Source organism: Cebus imitator, unplaced genomic scaffold (genome assembly GCF_001604975.1).
Source record: "Cebus imitator isolate Cc_AM_T3 unplaced genomic scaffold, Cebus_imitator-1.0 Scaffold89, whole genome shotgun sequence".
In the NCBI taxonomy this organism is placed as follows: Eukaryota; Metazoa; Chordata; class Mammalia; order Primates; family Cebidae; genus Cebus; species Cebus imitator.
The window spans coordinates 3,266,085-3,280,056 of record NW_016107404.1 but is presented as its reverse complement, the minus strand read 5'-3'; the positions used below and the strand labels follow the sequence as shown (position 1 = coordinate 3,280,056).

The window sequence follows — 13,972 nt, the reverse complement described above, 5'->3', positions numbered from 1 at the left end:
TTAGGCATATTAAATTGACCTTTGATTTCTGGCTATTTTTCAAAACATATTTCCTGTACTGTTTGTAGAGTTCTGCAAGTTTAAAGTTCAGAGCCAAATTTGGATTTTATATATTTTTATTACATTGTAAAGAACAAGACTTTAGACTACAGACATTTTTTATATGCCCTTATGTGATTACCTGGTGAATTTAATAGTCTATGCCATTTAAATTTCCCCTTTCTAATTCTAAAAGGTGATATGGAGTCTATGCATGACAAAGATTCAATGTAAAGATAAATTTCGATTGTAACTTATGATTCTTCTATGCTACTGAGAGTATGTAATTATTAAGAATACCTCAAGAATATATTCTGAAAGTTGCAAAAAATTATGAAGCTTAGAAATAAAGACATTTCAATCTAAAAACTCTCCTTATTTAAGAATGTAAATAATTTCTTGAGTAACCTAGAAAGAGTATCAGCAATCTAGAAAGAAATTATTCGTACCTTAAAACCATATAAAGAAAATATAATAAACAATATAAACTATTATCAGAACTACATAACCGCTGTACTTTTCTATACAACAAACATATTCCATGATTTTAATAGAATCTCAGGCATTTATTAAAGATACCGTTGATGCATGGCATCTATAAAACACTTCAATTTAGATAGCTTTGAAATGGCTAACGGTACCCAGCACTCACCTCCTCCACAAAGAAGAACAAATGAGCAAGTAGATAGCCCCATGTTGAATGGAGCTTCTAAGAGAGAACACTGGAATTCAGCAAGGAAATGACAGGAAACCTCTGAAACACTGAAGAATAGAGAACTGAAGCAGTCAGCCTAATCAGTATTGGCGTGGAGCCAGGAGGAACTCTTCATTGAGGGGAAAGGGTAAGCACAATATCCCCAGTGGCCCACATTCCTATGCAAACTCCTACAATCCAGCCAAGGGAGAGCCTCTCAGCCCTCATGGGCCCCAAGACTAGTATAAGGAGTTGCCTGGAATCCACACAAAGGCATAGTTCCAGAAAGGGACTTTGCACTGCGTCCCACACACTATCGGAGACCCAAGCAACTGCAGCACAGTACCATTTTGAGAGCCCGCCTAACTACATCCTGCTCTAGGGCCCGACAGCCCTGCATCTCCACAACCCCAATGACATCCCTCAGAGGGCTGCAGTATTATGATGCCAACTAGACCCAGCAGTATAGCATGCTGCCTAGCACTCTAGCCACACAATATCCTAGACCCCAAAGAAGAGGAGGTACAATGCAACAAGGTGGCTGCCACCGACAAGGGGAGCTAAAGCATACACGCCCCCCACCCCACCCCAAAGAGCCTGAGAGCTGCATGCCCTGGGCTGCTGCTACCACTGTAAACAACCTCACTTCCTCTAGCAGCAAGGCCACTGCTCATGCCTTCAGGGGTCCTGGGTACTGGCATGAATAAGCATGGCATCCAGGTCCCTAGGGATCAATCTGCCCCACCTGTGGCCTTCAGTACCTGAACACACTACTGAGGTTCCTGAAGACAGGCCCACCCCATCACCACTGCTGTCTATGCATGCTGCCTGGGGGTGGGCCTGCCCTGCCTGCTTCCACCAGCACACAGATGCACTGTCCCGAGACATAAGAAATGAGACCACCCCACTCACTACCAGCACCCACATGAACCTCCCTGGGACCTGGTGACCAGCTCACCCAGCCTACCACCACCACTCCTAGCACCTGTGCATGCCACTCAGGGACCTGAAGTAGGTCTGCAGCCACAATTACCACCAGAAATGCGATGCATGCCATCCAAGAACACAAGACCCACTTGGCCCACCACTGCCAGCACCCACACAAGGTGCTTGGAGGCCCAAGGACTGGTCTGCGTAGGTCCACCTTTGCTGGTACTCACACTACTCAGGGGCCCAAGGACCTGCACATCCAGCCTGCGGCTGCCACCACTGACACCCAAGGACTGTCTCTCCTGGCATTCCTGTCCTGAGTAAAACTTCACCATAGCCTCTGCTAACCACTGCAACTGAGGAATTCACAGAGAGTGTTTATAGCTGAAAAAAATATACAGACACTATATGATTGCAGCCACCCAGCATCAAAGCCAAAGCTTTGGTTTTACTCAACCAACGCTATAGATACATCTATAGAAAAAAGTCTTTCTCTACAAAAGCCGATCCATAAAATTTGGAGTAACTCATACCAAATGCAAAGATATCAACATAAGGACACAAGAAATACATAAAAGCAAAGAAACATGACGCCTCCAATGAAAAATATCACTTCTCCAGTAACAGATCTCAAAGAAAAGAAAATCTATGAAATGCCTGAAAAATTATTCAAAATAATGATATTAAAGAAACTAAGTGAGATACGAGAGAACACAGATAAATGATATAAATAAATCAGAAAAATAATTTATGGCTATTTTGACTGAGCAACCCTAGTGACAGGAGCCAGAGCAGCAGCTTAGGTTGTCCCCATTTCCCTTCCCCTTTCCCTTTTCCAGTTGACTTTCTGGGCCTTCCTATACTCCACAGACTCAGTCCCATCACATCCCAGTAACAAGAAAAAGAGAACCCTATGGAGAAGACCAGCAGGGAGAACAGTGATGCAGGAGAAAGAAGGTATTCTCTCTGAGAGAGCTGAGGAGCCAAAGCTGAAGTCCAAGTACCCGAGCCTAGGACAAGAGCCTGGAGGCTCCGGCTTCGTCATGAAGAGATTTCAGAAAGGGAAAAGATACTTTGACTCAGGAAACTACAACATGTCCAAAGCCAAGATGAAGAATAAGCAACTGCCTAGTGCAAAACCGGACAAGAATCTGGGAACCGGTGGCCACATCCATGCCACAGGATCTGCCCCAGAGAAAGTCCTTGGTTATCACCAGTAAGCTTGCAGGGTAACTCAGGCTGCCCTCTCCTACTATTCCTTACCCCACTGGATGTTTGTATATTATAGGCAGGGATGAAATGGGCACCCAGTCAGATCTCAGTTTACTAGCCAGAAATGACTATGATTCTCCTCATGGCTGCTGAGAAGGTAATGTAAGTTGAAGAGGGGCTCTGAGTCTATTCCTTTAGTTAAATTGAGACTCCTACCTCCTCCCTATAGTCCAGGTAGGGCCCAGAAATAGGAAAGACTAGGATTGGATAATTCTCCAAATGCTTTCTCTTTTGTGAGAAAATGGAGAGATGTGATTTCTCCTTTTGGAGGGGGATATCCCAAAATTTATTAAGCTGAGCCTTGGGAATAATATGGCAGGTTTAACATCCAAAAGCTAACCTGACATAGTTGGGAACGGTAGATTAAATGAGACATGTTTTTGTGCTTCTAAGTGTTTTGTCCCTTATGATGCTATTGCTTCATGTTTCCATTACAGCAGGTTTAGAAAATCCTTCAAAAGAAAAAGAGCCTGGCATGGTGGCTCATGGTTGTAATCCCAGCACTTTGAGAGGCTGAGGTGGGTGGATCGCCTGAGGTCAGGAGTTCAAGACCAGCCTGGCCAACATAGTGAAACCCTGTCTCTACTGAAAATGCAAAAAATTAGCTAGGTGTGGTGGCAGGTGCCTGTAATCCCAGCTACTAGGGAGGCTAAGGCAAGAGAATCACTTGAACCCGGGAGGCAGAGGTTGCAGTGAGCCAAGATCACGTCATTGCACTCCAGCCTGGGGAACAAGAGTGAAACTCTGTCTCAAAAAAAAAAAAAGAAAAGGAAAAAGAAAAAGCAAGCAAAATGGACTTGCTTGCCTAATACTACAATGCCCACTTAGCCCCTGTTACTTACTATCTCTTGCAGTTTGCCCTGGCTCTCAAATAATGTAAAGATTGATGAATGTTACTCACAGAAAATGGGCACTTTTTTCTTTCTCTGTCTTCCAGCATGTTGCTTTTGAAAGTATTGTGGGATAGTGGAAAAACACTGGTTTAGGAATCAAGGCATCTGGGTTCTAGTTCTACTCTGTCTCCGCAGTGCTCATGTATAATCTTTAACTCATTTAGCCTCTCTGGATTTCGATTTCCTCATCTCTAATATAGAGTTAAAATATATATAAAATAGATTCTGATTCTAACACCCTAAAACTTCCAGCAGAAAAACTCTGTATTGCTCATTGTAAAATTAAAAGTGAGGAAGGCCAGTAGGTGATGAGGTAATAGTGTGGTGCTATGAAATACTGGGGAAGTATTGCACAGGGGAACCATTTGAGGGTTACACGAGGTGAGAGAAAGTTGTGATTTGGGAATTACAAATTCAGGCAAGTGAACCTGAACTTCATATAGAGCACAGTTTTGAGGGTCAAAAAAAAAAAAAAAAAAAAAAAAAAAGAAGAACCTAGCCATGGGATCTTCTTGCCTCTGACCCAGCCCAATTTCCCAGCCTACATCTGGGCCTTAGCTTCTAAAAAGCTGCTCTGGCAGCAGAACTGTGCACCTGGGAAAACATGCTCAATCATGCATGCATATGTGCTGACCCATGGGTCAGATGTAATATGATGCCAGCTGTATTTTGGGGAAAGAGAAAGAAAAGGGATAAACTGAACTAGCCTTTGGGGCTTAGTACTACAGCAGAGCTGAATGAGAAGGTATTTAGGAGATGATTCACCTTGCAGGAAGTTGGGGAAAGTGTTTAGGGAGATGAGGAAGACTGAGAAACCTCTGCCTTCTCAGAACTCAGCAACCCAGCTCTTGTGGGATGTGGAGAAGTAGCAATGCTGATGATTCATGAACAGGAGGAGGAAAGGACTTGAAAGTGACCAGCATCTACAATCTAGTTATCACCAGCTTGGACTGAATCTTACTGAATACAACCTGCTAGTTATAATAGAGAAGGGCAGGGTGAGAACTAACTATTCAAGAGTTAAGATTCTGTAATCCTCCCTTGCACTCTTACATCACAAATTCCAATATGCTAAACATTTGGCCCAATGAGAATAACTGATGAACTTGCTGATGTGTGTGTGTGGGGGATGAGGCATGTATGTACTTCTCTTATGACTGGTCATTCAATTGTCAGGCTGCCATTAGGATTGGATAGGAGGAAGCTGGTGAGGAAGGAATGAAGAAAGCAGGATCGCTGGAGTCCCTGGCTTCTTAACTTTTTGGCTGTCACTTGTATATAATTTTTGTGTTTTTGACTCCACTTCCTCATGCTATCACCCTTAATCTAAACCCCTTATAGGAAGGGGAAAATGTTGATCATCATTTTATAGTTTCTTCAATGGTCCTAGCAATGTTATACGTAGGTATGTCATATTATTACATATATAAACTTGAAAAAAAATCATCATCTAGATAAGAAATTCAACAACAAGTTATAAAAAAGCTAAACAGAAATCCTGGAACTGAATAATCAATGAAATTTTTAAAATGCACCTGAGAGCTCAACAGTAGACAAAGTCAAGAAGAAGAATTTTTGACCTGGAAAACAGGTTTATAGAAATAAACAAGATAAAGAAAAATAATTTTTAAAAAAGAAGAATAAAGCCTATATAAGATATGGAACACTGTAAAGTGACCAAATATTTCAATTTGTAGTATTTGGAAGGAGAAAAGATGAGCAAAAGTACAGAAAACTTATATAATGAAATAACATCTGCAAATACCTGCAAGACATATAGACATCTGGATACAGGAAGCTCAAAAATTCTTAAATAGATTCAACTCAAAAATCTCTTTCCAAGGCACATTATAGTCAAACTGTCAAAAGTCAAAGACAAAGATTTCTAAAAGCAAGAGAAAAGTGTCAAGTCTCATATAAAAGAATCCTTATCAAACTAACAGCAGATTTCTCAACAGAAACCTTACATAAAGCCAGTAAAAACTGGAATGATATATTCAAAGTGCAGGAAAAAAACTGTCATCCAAGAATACTACATGCAACAAGTCTATCCTTCAAAACTGAAGAAGAAATAGTCTTTCCCAGACAAGCAAAAGCTGTGGGTATTCATCACACCATTAGACCAGTGCTAAAAGAAATGCTTAAGAGAGCCTGTCTTAGTTCATTTGTGCAACTATACAGAAATACTTGAAGCTGGATAATTTCTAAAGTGAAGAGGTTTATTTGGCTCTTGGTTCAGCAAGCTGTTCAAGAAACATGACGCTGGCATCTGCATCAGTTGAGGGACTCAGGCTGCTTCCTCCCATGGAAGGAAACAAAACAAAACAAAACAAAAGCTGGCATGTACAGAGATCACATGGTGAGAGAGAAAGTGTGAGAGCAAGGAGATGCCAGGCCCTTTTAAACAAACAGCTGTAATGGGAACTGGTAAATGAGAACTCTCTCATTACCATGAGGATAATACTAAGCCATTAAGGAGGGATCTGTTCACATGACCCAAACACCTTTTGGCCCCACCTCCAACTTTGAAGGTCAACTTTCAACATGAGATTTGGGGAACAAACATCCAAACTATAGCAGTTATACACCTGGAAACAACAGTAAAATATCTACTATCTTGAAAACACACTAAAGTATAAAATTCACTGGTAGAATAGATATATACAAATGAGAAAGAGAAGGGACTGAAATATTACCATTGTGGAAAATCACCAAACTGTAAAAGTAAACAGCAAAAGAGGAAGAAAAGAACAAAGGATACACAAAATGATCAGGAAAAAATTCAACAAAATAACAGGAGTAAGTTCTTATATATACATATCAATAACAACCTTCAATGTAAATGGTTTAAATTCCCCAACTAAAAGATATAGATTGGTGGAATGGATTAAAAACAAAAACAAGACCCAACTCTATGCTGCCTACAAGAAACTCACTTCACCTCTTAAGACATAGACTAAAAGTAAAGGGATGGAAAAAGATTTTACACACAAATGGAAACCAAAATTGTGTAGAAGTAGCTATACTTCTATCAGACAAAATAGACTTTAAATCAAAAACATAAAAAGAGACAAAGAAGGTGACTATATAATGACAAAGGGATCAATTTAGCAACAGGATATATTACAAATGTAAATATATATGCACCCAACACTAAAGTACCCAGATATATAAAGCAAATATTATTAGAGTTAGAGTGATAAACCATAACAATAATAGTTGAGGACTTCAATACCCTACTTTCAGCACTGGGCAGATCATCTAGACAGAAAATAAACAAACAAAAAAATCCCATCAAATTTCATCTGTACTATAGACCAAATAGACCTAACAGACATTTACATAACATTTCATCCAAAGCTGTAAAATACACATTCTTCTTACCAGCACATGGAACATTCTCCAGGATAAGCTATATGTTAGCCCACAAAACAAGTCTTGACATATTTTTAAAAATCTAAATCATATCAAGTATCTTCTCAGACCTCAATGGAATAAAACTAGAAATCAGTAACAAGAAAACTTTGGAAACATAAAATTTAAACAACAAGCTCCTGAATGACCCCTAGGTCAATGAAGAAATTAAGAAAATAGTGACAATGGAAACACAACATACCAAAATTAACAGGATATAGCAAAAGCAGTACTAAGAGAGTTTATAGCAATAAACATCTACATCAAAGTAGAAAAATTTCAAATAAGCATTCTAACAATAAACATCAAAGAACTCAGAAAGTAAGAACAAACCAAACCCCGAATTAGTAGTAGGAAAGAAATAATGAAGATTAAAACAGAAGTAAGCTAAATACAGTCTAAAAAAGATACAAAGGATCAATGAAACAAAAAGTTAGTTTTTGAAAAGATAAAACTGACAAACTGCTAGCTAGACTAACCAAAAAAGGAAGATCCAAATAAATAAATCCAGAAACAAAGGAGATATTACAATTTACAACAAAAAAATACAAATGATCATTAGAGATAATTATGAACAACTATCTGCTAACAAATTTGATGACCAAAAAAAAAAAAATGAATAAATTCCTAGAGATATACAATATGCCAAGATGAAATCAGGAAGAAAGAAAATCTGAACAGACCAATAAAGGGTAATGAGATTGAATCAGTAATAAAGTCTATCATCAAATAAAAGCTCAGGACAGGATAGCTTTACTACTGAATTCTACCAAACCTATCAAGAAGAACTACCACCAATTCTTCTCAAACTATTTTAAAAATTAAAAAGGAAGAAATTCTCATGTATTTTATGAGGTCAGCATTACTCTGATACCAAAACCAGATAAGAACACAACAAATAAAGAAAACTACGGACTAATATCCCTGATAAATACAGATGCAAAAATCCTCAACAAAATAATACTAAAGCAAACTAAATCCAACAATGCTTCAGAAAGATAATACAACATGATCAAGTGGGATTTATCCCAAGGACACAAGGATGATTCAACATACACAAATCAATAAATGTGATACATCATAATCATATCAACAGAATGAAGGAGAAAACCCATATGATCACTTCAATAGGTGTAGAAAAAGCATTTGGTAAAATTCAATATCCCATTATAATAAAAACACTCAACAAATTAGGCATAGAAGACACATACCTCAACATAATAAAGGCTATATATGAAAAACTCATAGTTAACATTATACGGAATGGGGACAAGTTGAGAATCCTTTCTTCTAAGAACTGGAATGAGACAAAGATGCCCACTTTCACAGCACTTATTCAAAATATGACTGGAAGTCCTAGCCAGAAAAATCAGGCAAGAAAAAGAAAAAGACATCAAGACAAACAAAGCAAAAAAGAGTAACTGTTCCTTTTTGCAGACAACATGATGTTATATATTTTAAAAAACTAGAGACTATCAGAAAACTTCTAGAACTGATAAAGGAATTCAGTAAAGTTGTAGGATACAAAATCAACATACAAAAATCAATTGTATCCCTATACACTAATAACAAACTAGCATAAAAAGAAATCAAGAAAGCAATCCCAATGATAATAGCTACAAAAAAAAAAAAAACCCCACAAAATTCCTAGGAATAAATTTTACTATGGATGTGAAAGACCTGTACAATAAAAACTATAAACCATTCATGAAATAAATTGAAGAGAACAGAAAGGAATGACACCCTGTGCTCATGGATTAGAATAATTAATATTATTGAAATGAAAATGACAGTACTACCCAAAGCAATCTACAGATTCAATGCAAATCCTATCAAAATACTAATGGCATTTTTCACAAAAATAGAAAGAAGTGCTAAAATTTTTATGCAACCACAAAGAACCCCAACTGGCCAAAGAAATACTGAGCAAAAATTAAAACACTAGAGGCATCACACTACCTGACTTCAAAATACACCTCAAAACTGTAGCAATCAAAGCAGCATAGTATTAGTATAAAAACAGACATATAGACCAATGGAATGGAATAGAAAACCCAGAAATAAATCAACATATTTACAGCCAACTGATTTTCAACAAAGACACCAAGAACAGACAATGTGGAAAAGACCTCCTCTTCAAATAATGGTGCTGAGAAAATTGGGTATCAATTTGCAGAAGAATAAAACTAGACCCTTATCTCCCACCATATCAAAAAGGATTAAAGCCTTAAAAGTAAGATCCGAAACTGTAAAATTAGAAGAAAACACTCCAGAACATTGGTCTAAGTAAAGATTTTATGGCTAAGACTTCAAAACCACAGGCAACAAAAACAGAAATAGACAAATGAGACTATATTAAGCTAAAAAGCTTCTGCACATCAAAGGAAGCAATCAACAAAGTGAACCTGTAGAATGGGAGAAAAATTTGCAAATTATTTATCTGATAAGGACTTAGTATCCAAAATATACCAGGAACTCAAACAACTCAACAGCAAAAACTCGACTAATCCCACTGAAAACTATGCAAAGGATCTAAATAGGCATTTTCCAAAAGAAGGCATACTAATGGCCAATAGATAGGTGGAAAAATGTTCAACATTGCTGATCAGGGAAACAAATCAAAACCACATTGAGATATCATCTCAACCCAGTTAGAATGGCTGTTATCAAAATAACAAATGCTGGTGAAGATGCAGAGAAAAAGGAACTCTTATATACTGTTCATGGGGATGTAAATTATTACTGCCATTATGGAAAACAGCATGGAGTTTTCTCTATAAACTAAAAATGGTACTACCATATGATCTAGCAATCCCACTACTGTGTATTTATCCAAACAAAAGGAAATCAGGATATCAAAGGATACCTGAACCTCCATGTATATTGCAGCACTATTCCTATAATAGCCAAGATATGGAACCAACCAAAGTGTCCATCAATGGAAGAATGGACAAAGAACATGTGGTTTATATACACAATGGAATACTATTCAGCCACAAACAAGAATGAAATATTGTCATTTTCAGCAGCACAGATGAAACTGGAGGTTGTTATGTTAAGTGAAATAATCCAGGCACAGAGAGACAAATATCACATGTTCTCACATGTGAGAGCTAAAAAAAGTGAAACTCACAGATGTAGAGTAGAACAATGGTTATATTACCAGGCGCTGGGAAGTGAGGTGGGGCATAAAGAGAGGTTGGTTAATGAGTACAAATATACAATTAAAAGAAATAAATTCCAGTGTTTGATAGCACGGTAGGGTGATATATAGTTAATAATAATGTATTGTATATTTCAAAATAGCTAGAAGATAAGATTTTAAATGTTTCCAACAAAAAGAAATGATAACATATTTGAGGACTGAATATCCTACATACTCTGATTCAATCATACATTACAAAATACATTGTGTACATTTATCAAAATATCACATGAACCCCAGAAATATGTATATTTGTTATGTATCTATTAAAAAGTGTTAAAATATTTGACAATTTAATAGGCTGTAAATGTTCTGACAGTAATATTAAAATTATTCCAAATCTGTATCTTGGAACTAGGGAGTGTCTGAAGATGCTACTCATCTCTAAGATGTCAGCTTTATTTTATGGCAAAAACTCTCCCTGTTTATCATGGCAGCCAAAAACTGTTTGCTTTGGTCAGGTACATTCATCATTTTTTTTTTCCTTAAGTAGAATAAGCTCTGAATAATGGATAGTTTGATGTCAAAAATATACTAAATTATAATCCTATGTATCCATGGAGGACCTAACAATTTATACAGGCATTATTTTATTTGATGCTCAAAGTAACCCCATAGGATGGTTAAAGATTATTTTTGTAATATAAGTCAAGTATATGAAACTCTGAAAAGCCTTGTCCAAGTTGACAGTAAATGACCCAGTGGGGACTCAATCCAGAACTTCCAAAACCTGCTGCTAATGAACTTGCTGCTATATCACTCTGCTTCAGATCACACAATATACTTTCACTTGAGGGATTGATAGCAGAACTGACAACTACTGTCTTTAAAAGGAAAGTATAAATTTATTTTATGGTGTATTAGAAATTACAGAATATTGTAAAGGACAGAGATATAAAGTGTGGTTATTGTCAAAAAGAGCCTTTGCAAAACTGTCTCAGAAGAACATTTATTCCCTTCCCATGTGTCTTCTGATTCATGTCTGCTTAGTTTACTCAGAAAAATAAATATTTTACTACTGTCTCCCCTGCAGAACCAATATTACTACAGAAGAGCAAAATACTTGCTGTTCTGCTTCATAAATCAAAAATATCGCTGACTAAATTCGTATTGCAGAGTCACCATTGTTGGCAACGAAATACAAGGCAAAAGGAAATCTTTATTTTTTTTTTAAGTTTCCAATGTTATGTTCTTAATGTATAGAATAAACATAAATATTTGGCAAAATGTTATAGTTGAATCCTGTTTCAGAAATACTTGAATTTATCCTGATAGAGACAAAAATGCTTGACATCTCAAGTCATAAATGTAGGAGTGTGCTCTGACATGAGTGGCAGTCACAGATCTCATTATCAGGAGATAGAGATTTAATTTAATAAATCCTTGACTTTTATGTGACAGTAATATGCAGCAAGTCTCCAAGAAATTGAGAAACATTGTACCGGCCCAATCATGCCTAACAGTGATTTGAAATTAGGTAAAGTCAGATTCTTCAGCCAGAGAAAATACATCTACATAAATATCAGGAGTCTCTGTATGATTGCATCAGATCTTATCTTTATAATGGCAAAGACCCAGCAGCTGAAGCCAGCAAACTCAATCAATGCCACAGTGAAACTGGCTCAACTGTTAACTGCAGGACACAAATCCCTATCTTGCTTCAAGGGCAATAGCGACTCTTAAACCTGCAACATTAAAGGCGTACTTAGGAACTTTTGGTACAATTCAGACAAGATCAGGCACATTCAGGGTGGTACCTCCGAGATGGACAACTTTTGGTACAATTGAAAAGCAATCCAGCATTTAAATAGTTCTCTAAATTTTCTAATGTTCCTTTTGCACTGGAGAGAACAAATTTTTGCCTCCTTTCTACATTCTTTTGTCACTAGTACATTTAACTTAATAAGCAAGAATCTTCTCTGAAATGGCCTATCTTGTGAAATGGCAAAAATGAATTTTGTCAGACCAGAGGCACAGAGGCAAAAAACAAAAAACAAACAAACAAAAAAACCACAAGAAACCTCACTGAATACAGGTCATTCTCCCCTATTAAATTCAGGCATATTAAAATCACATTACTTCATATTTTAAAGCAGATGAGGGAAAATATAGTTATCTTTTTCATCCAGTCTATCCACCAACATTTTAAGATATCTACTATTAGCAGTGAACCTGGACAGTATCTTTCATGGCTGTATTTCTGTTTCATTCGTCTCCTATCAGAACTCCTAAAGATTCTTTTTTTAAATCCATTAATTATATAATTATACAGTTGTTTTTTTGTGGTTTTTTTTGAGACGGAGTTTTGCTTTTGTTGCCCACGCTGGAGTGGAGTGGCAAAATTTTGGCTCACAGAAACCTCTGCCTCCTGGGTTCAAGCAGTTCTCCTGCCTCAGCCTCCCGAGTAGCTGGGATTACAGGCATGTACCACCACGTCTGGCTAATTTTGTATTTTTGGTAGAGCTGGGGTTTCTCCATGTTGGTCAGGCTCGTCTCTAACTCCCAACCTCAGGTGATTGGCCCGCCACAGCCTCCCAAAGTTCTGGGATTACAGTTGTGAGCCACTGCGCCCGGCCTTTATGCAGTTATTAAAAATTCAATTTATATGTTGTTTATTATCTTACCTACTAAATATTGGCAGCTGGATTTTCTGAATGAAAGTCGGTATCATTAAAAACAAATTACCTTGTTCTCAGAGTTGCCATTTTCTTGTTTTATCTCAACCTTAGAGTAACTGTATTTGTATATGTCCTCACATGAGTTCAACTTTGTCAAACAAAATGACACCAAAATGCTATGTATCTAAATGCACTCCAAACATGCATTCAAGGTTAAGTTAACCTGTGATTATATACTTGGTTTGAACAACGGATTCTGAGCATTGAAAGTCTTTATTTTCCACTGCAGATCAATAAGGTTAATGAAATCAACTATTTGCAGGTCAAATGCGAAGTAATTCACTGGATCAACTCAGGGTTAAGGAGGCCTGTGAAGTGAAAGGGTCACTCCAGTGTGCAGAGGGCTGATGACAAATGGAGTCCTTGTGATGGCTCCCACACTACCAGCCAACTATGTCAGCCCATCACATCACAATAGACTAACTCTGCTCTTCTAAAGAAATGATTCGATCAGCCACTTTTCTATTAAATGAATGCTCTGTAGTTTTCGTTTGCTTTTCCTTTAGGAGTGAAAAAGCACTGTTGAGATTGAGAAAAAAAAAATCCAAATTATTGTCTGGACTGCACTTATTTATGAGAAGGTTGGCCAGGAACAAAGGGTAAGGGGGCAGGTAATTAATCTCTTTGGAGTCCAAGCCCAATAGAGAGGCTTTGTTATCACTCTGTCTAACCAATTAAGGTAACTTCTTAAGACCTGAATGTGACCTTCTTTTATATATCTGCATGTCATTCTTTTGAAAGGGCCTAGCTCAAATTTCCCTGTCTTAAACATATTCTAATGTATGTAGCAGGAACATCGCATTCTCCCTCCAGCCTTTATTAGCTGTGTAGGATTGCCGCTGGTGGT

At 37.4% G+C, this 13,972-nt stretch overlaps 1 protein-coding gene across 1 annotated transcript; it reads left to right on the top strand.

Moving 5' to 3' along the window:
• Positions 1-2,604: 2,604 nt before the first annotated feature.
• LOC108308888 (alpha-endosulfine-like) lies at positions 2,605-2,883 on the top strand. The gene has a single exon (XM_037740791.1). It carries the CDS (start codon positions 2,605-2,607, stop codon positions 2,881-2,883), a length of 279 nt encoding a protein of 92 aa, XP_037596719.1.
• The last annotated feature ends 11,089 nt before the right edge of the window (positions 2,884-13,972 follow it).

Excerpts from the sequence above, each read along its gene's own strand:
- LOC108308888 (XM_037740791.1), top strand. The coding sequence starts at position 2,605 with ATGCAGGAGAAAGAAGGTATTCTCTCTGAGAGAGCTGAGGAGCCAAAG.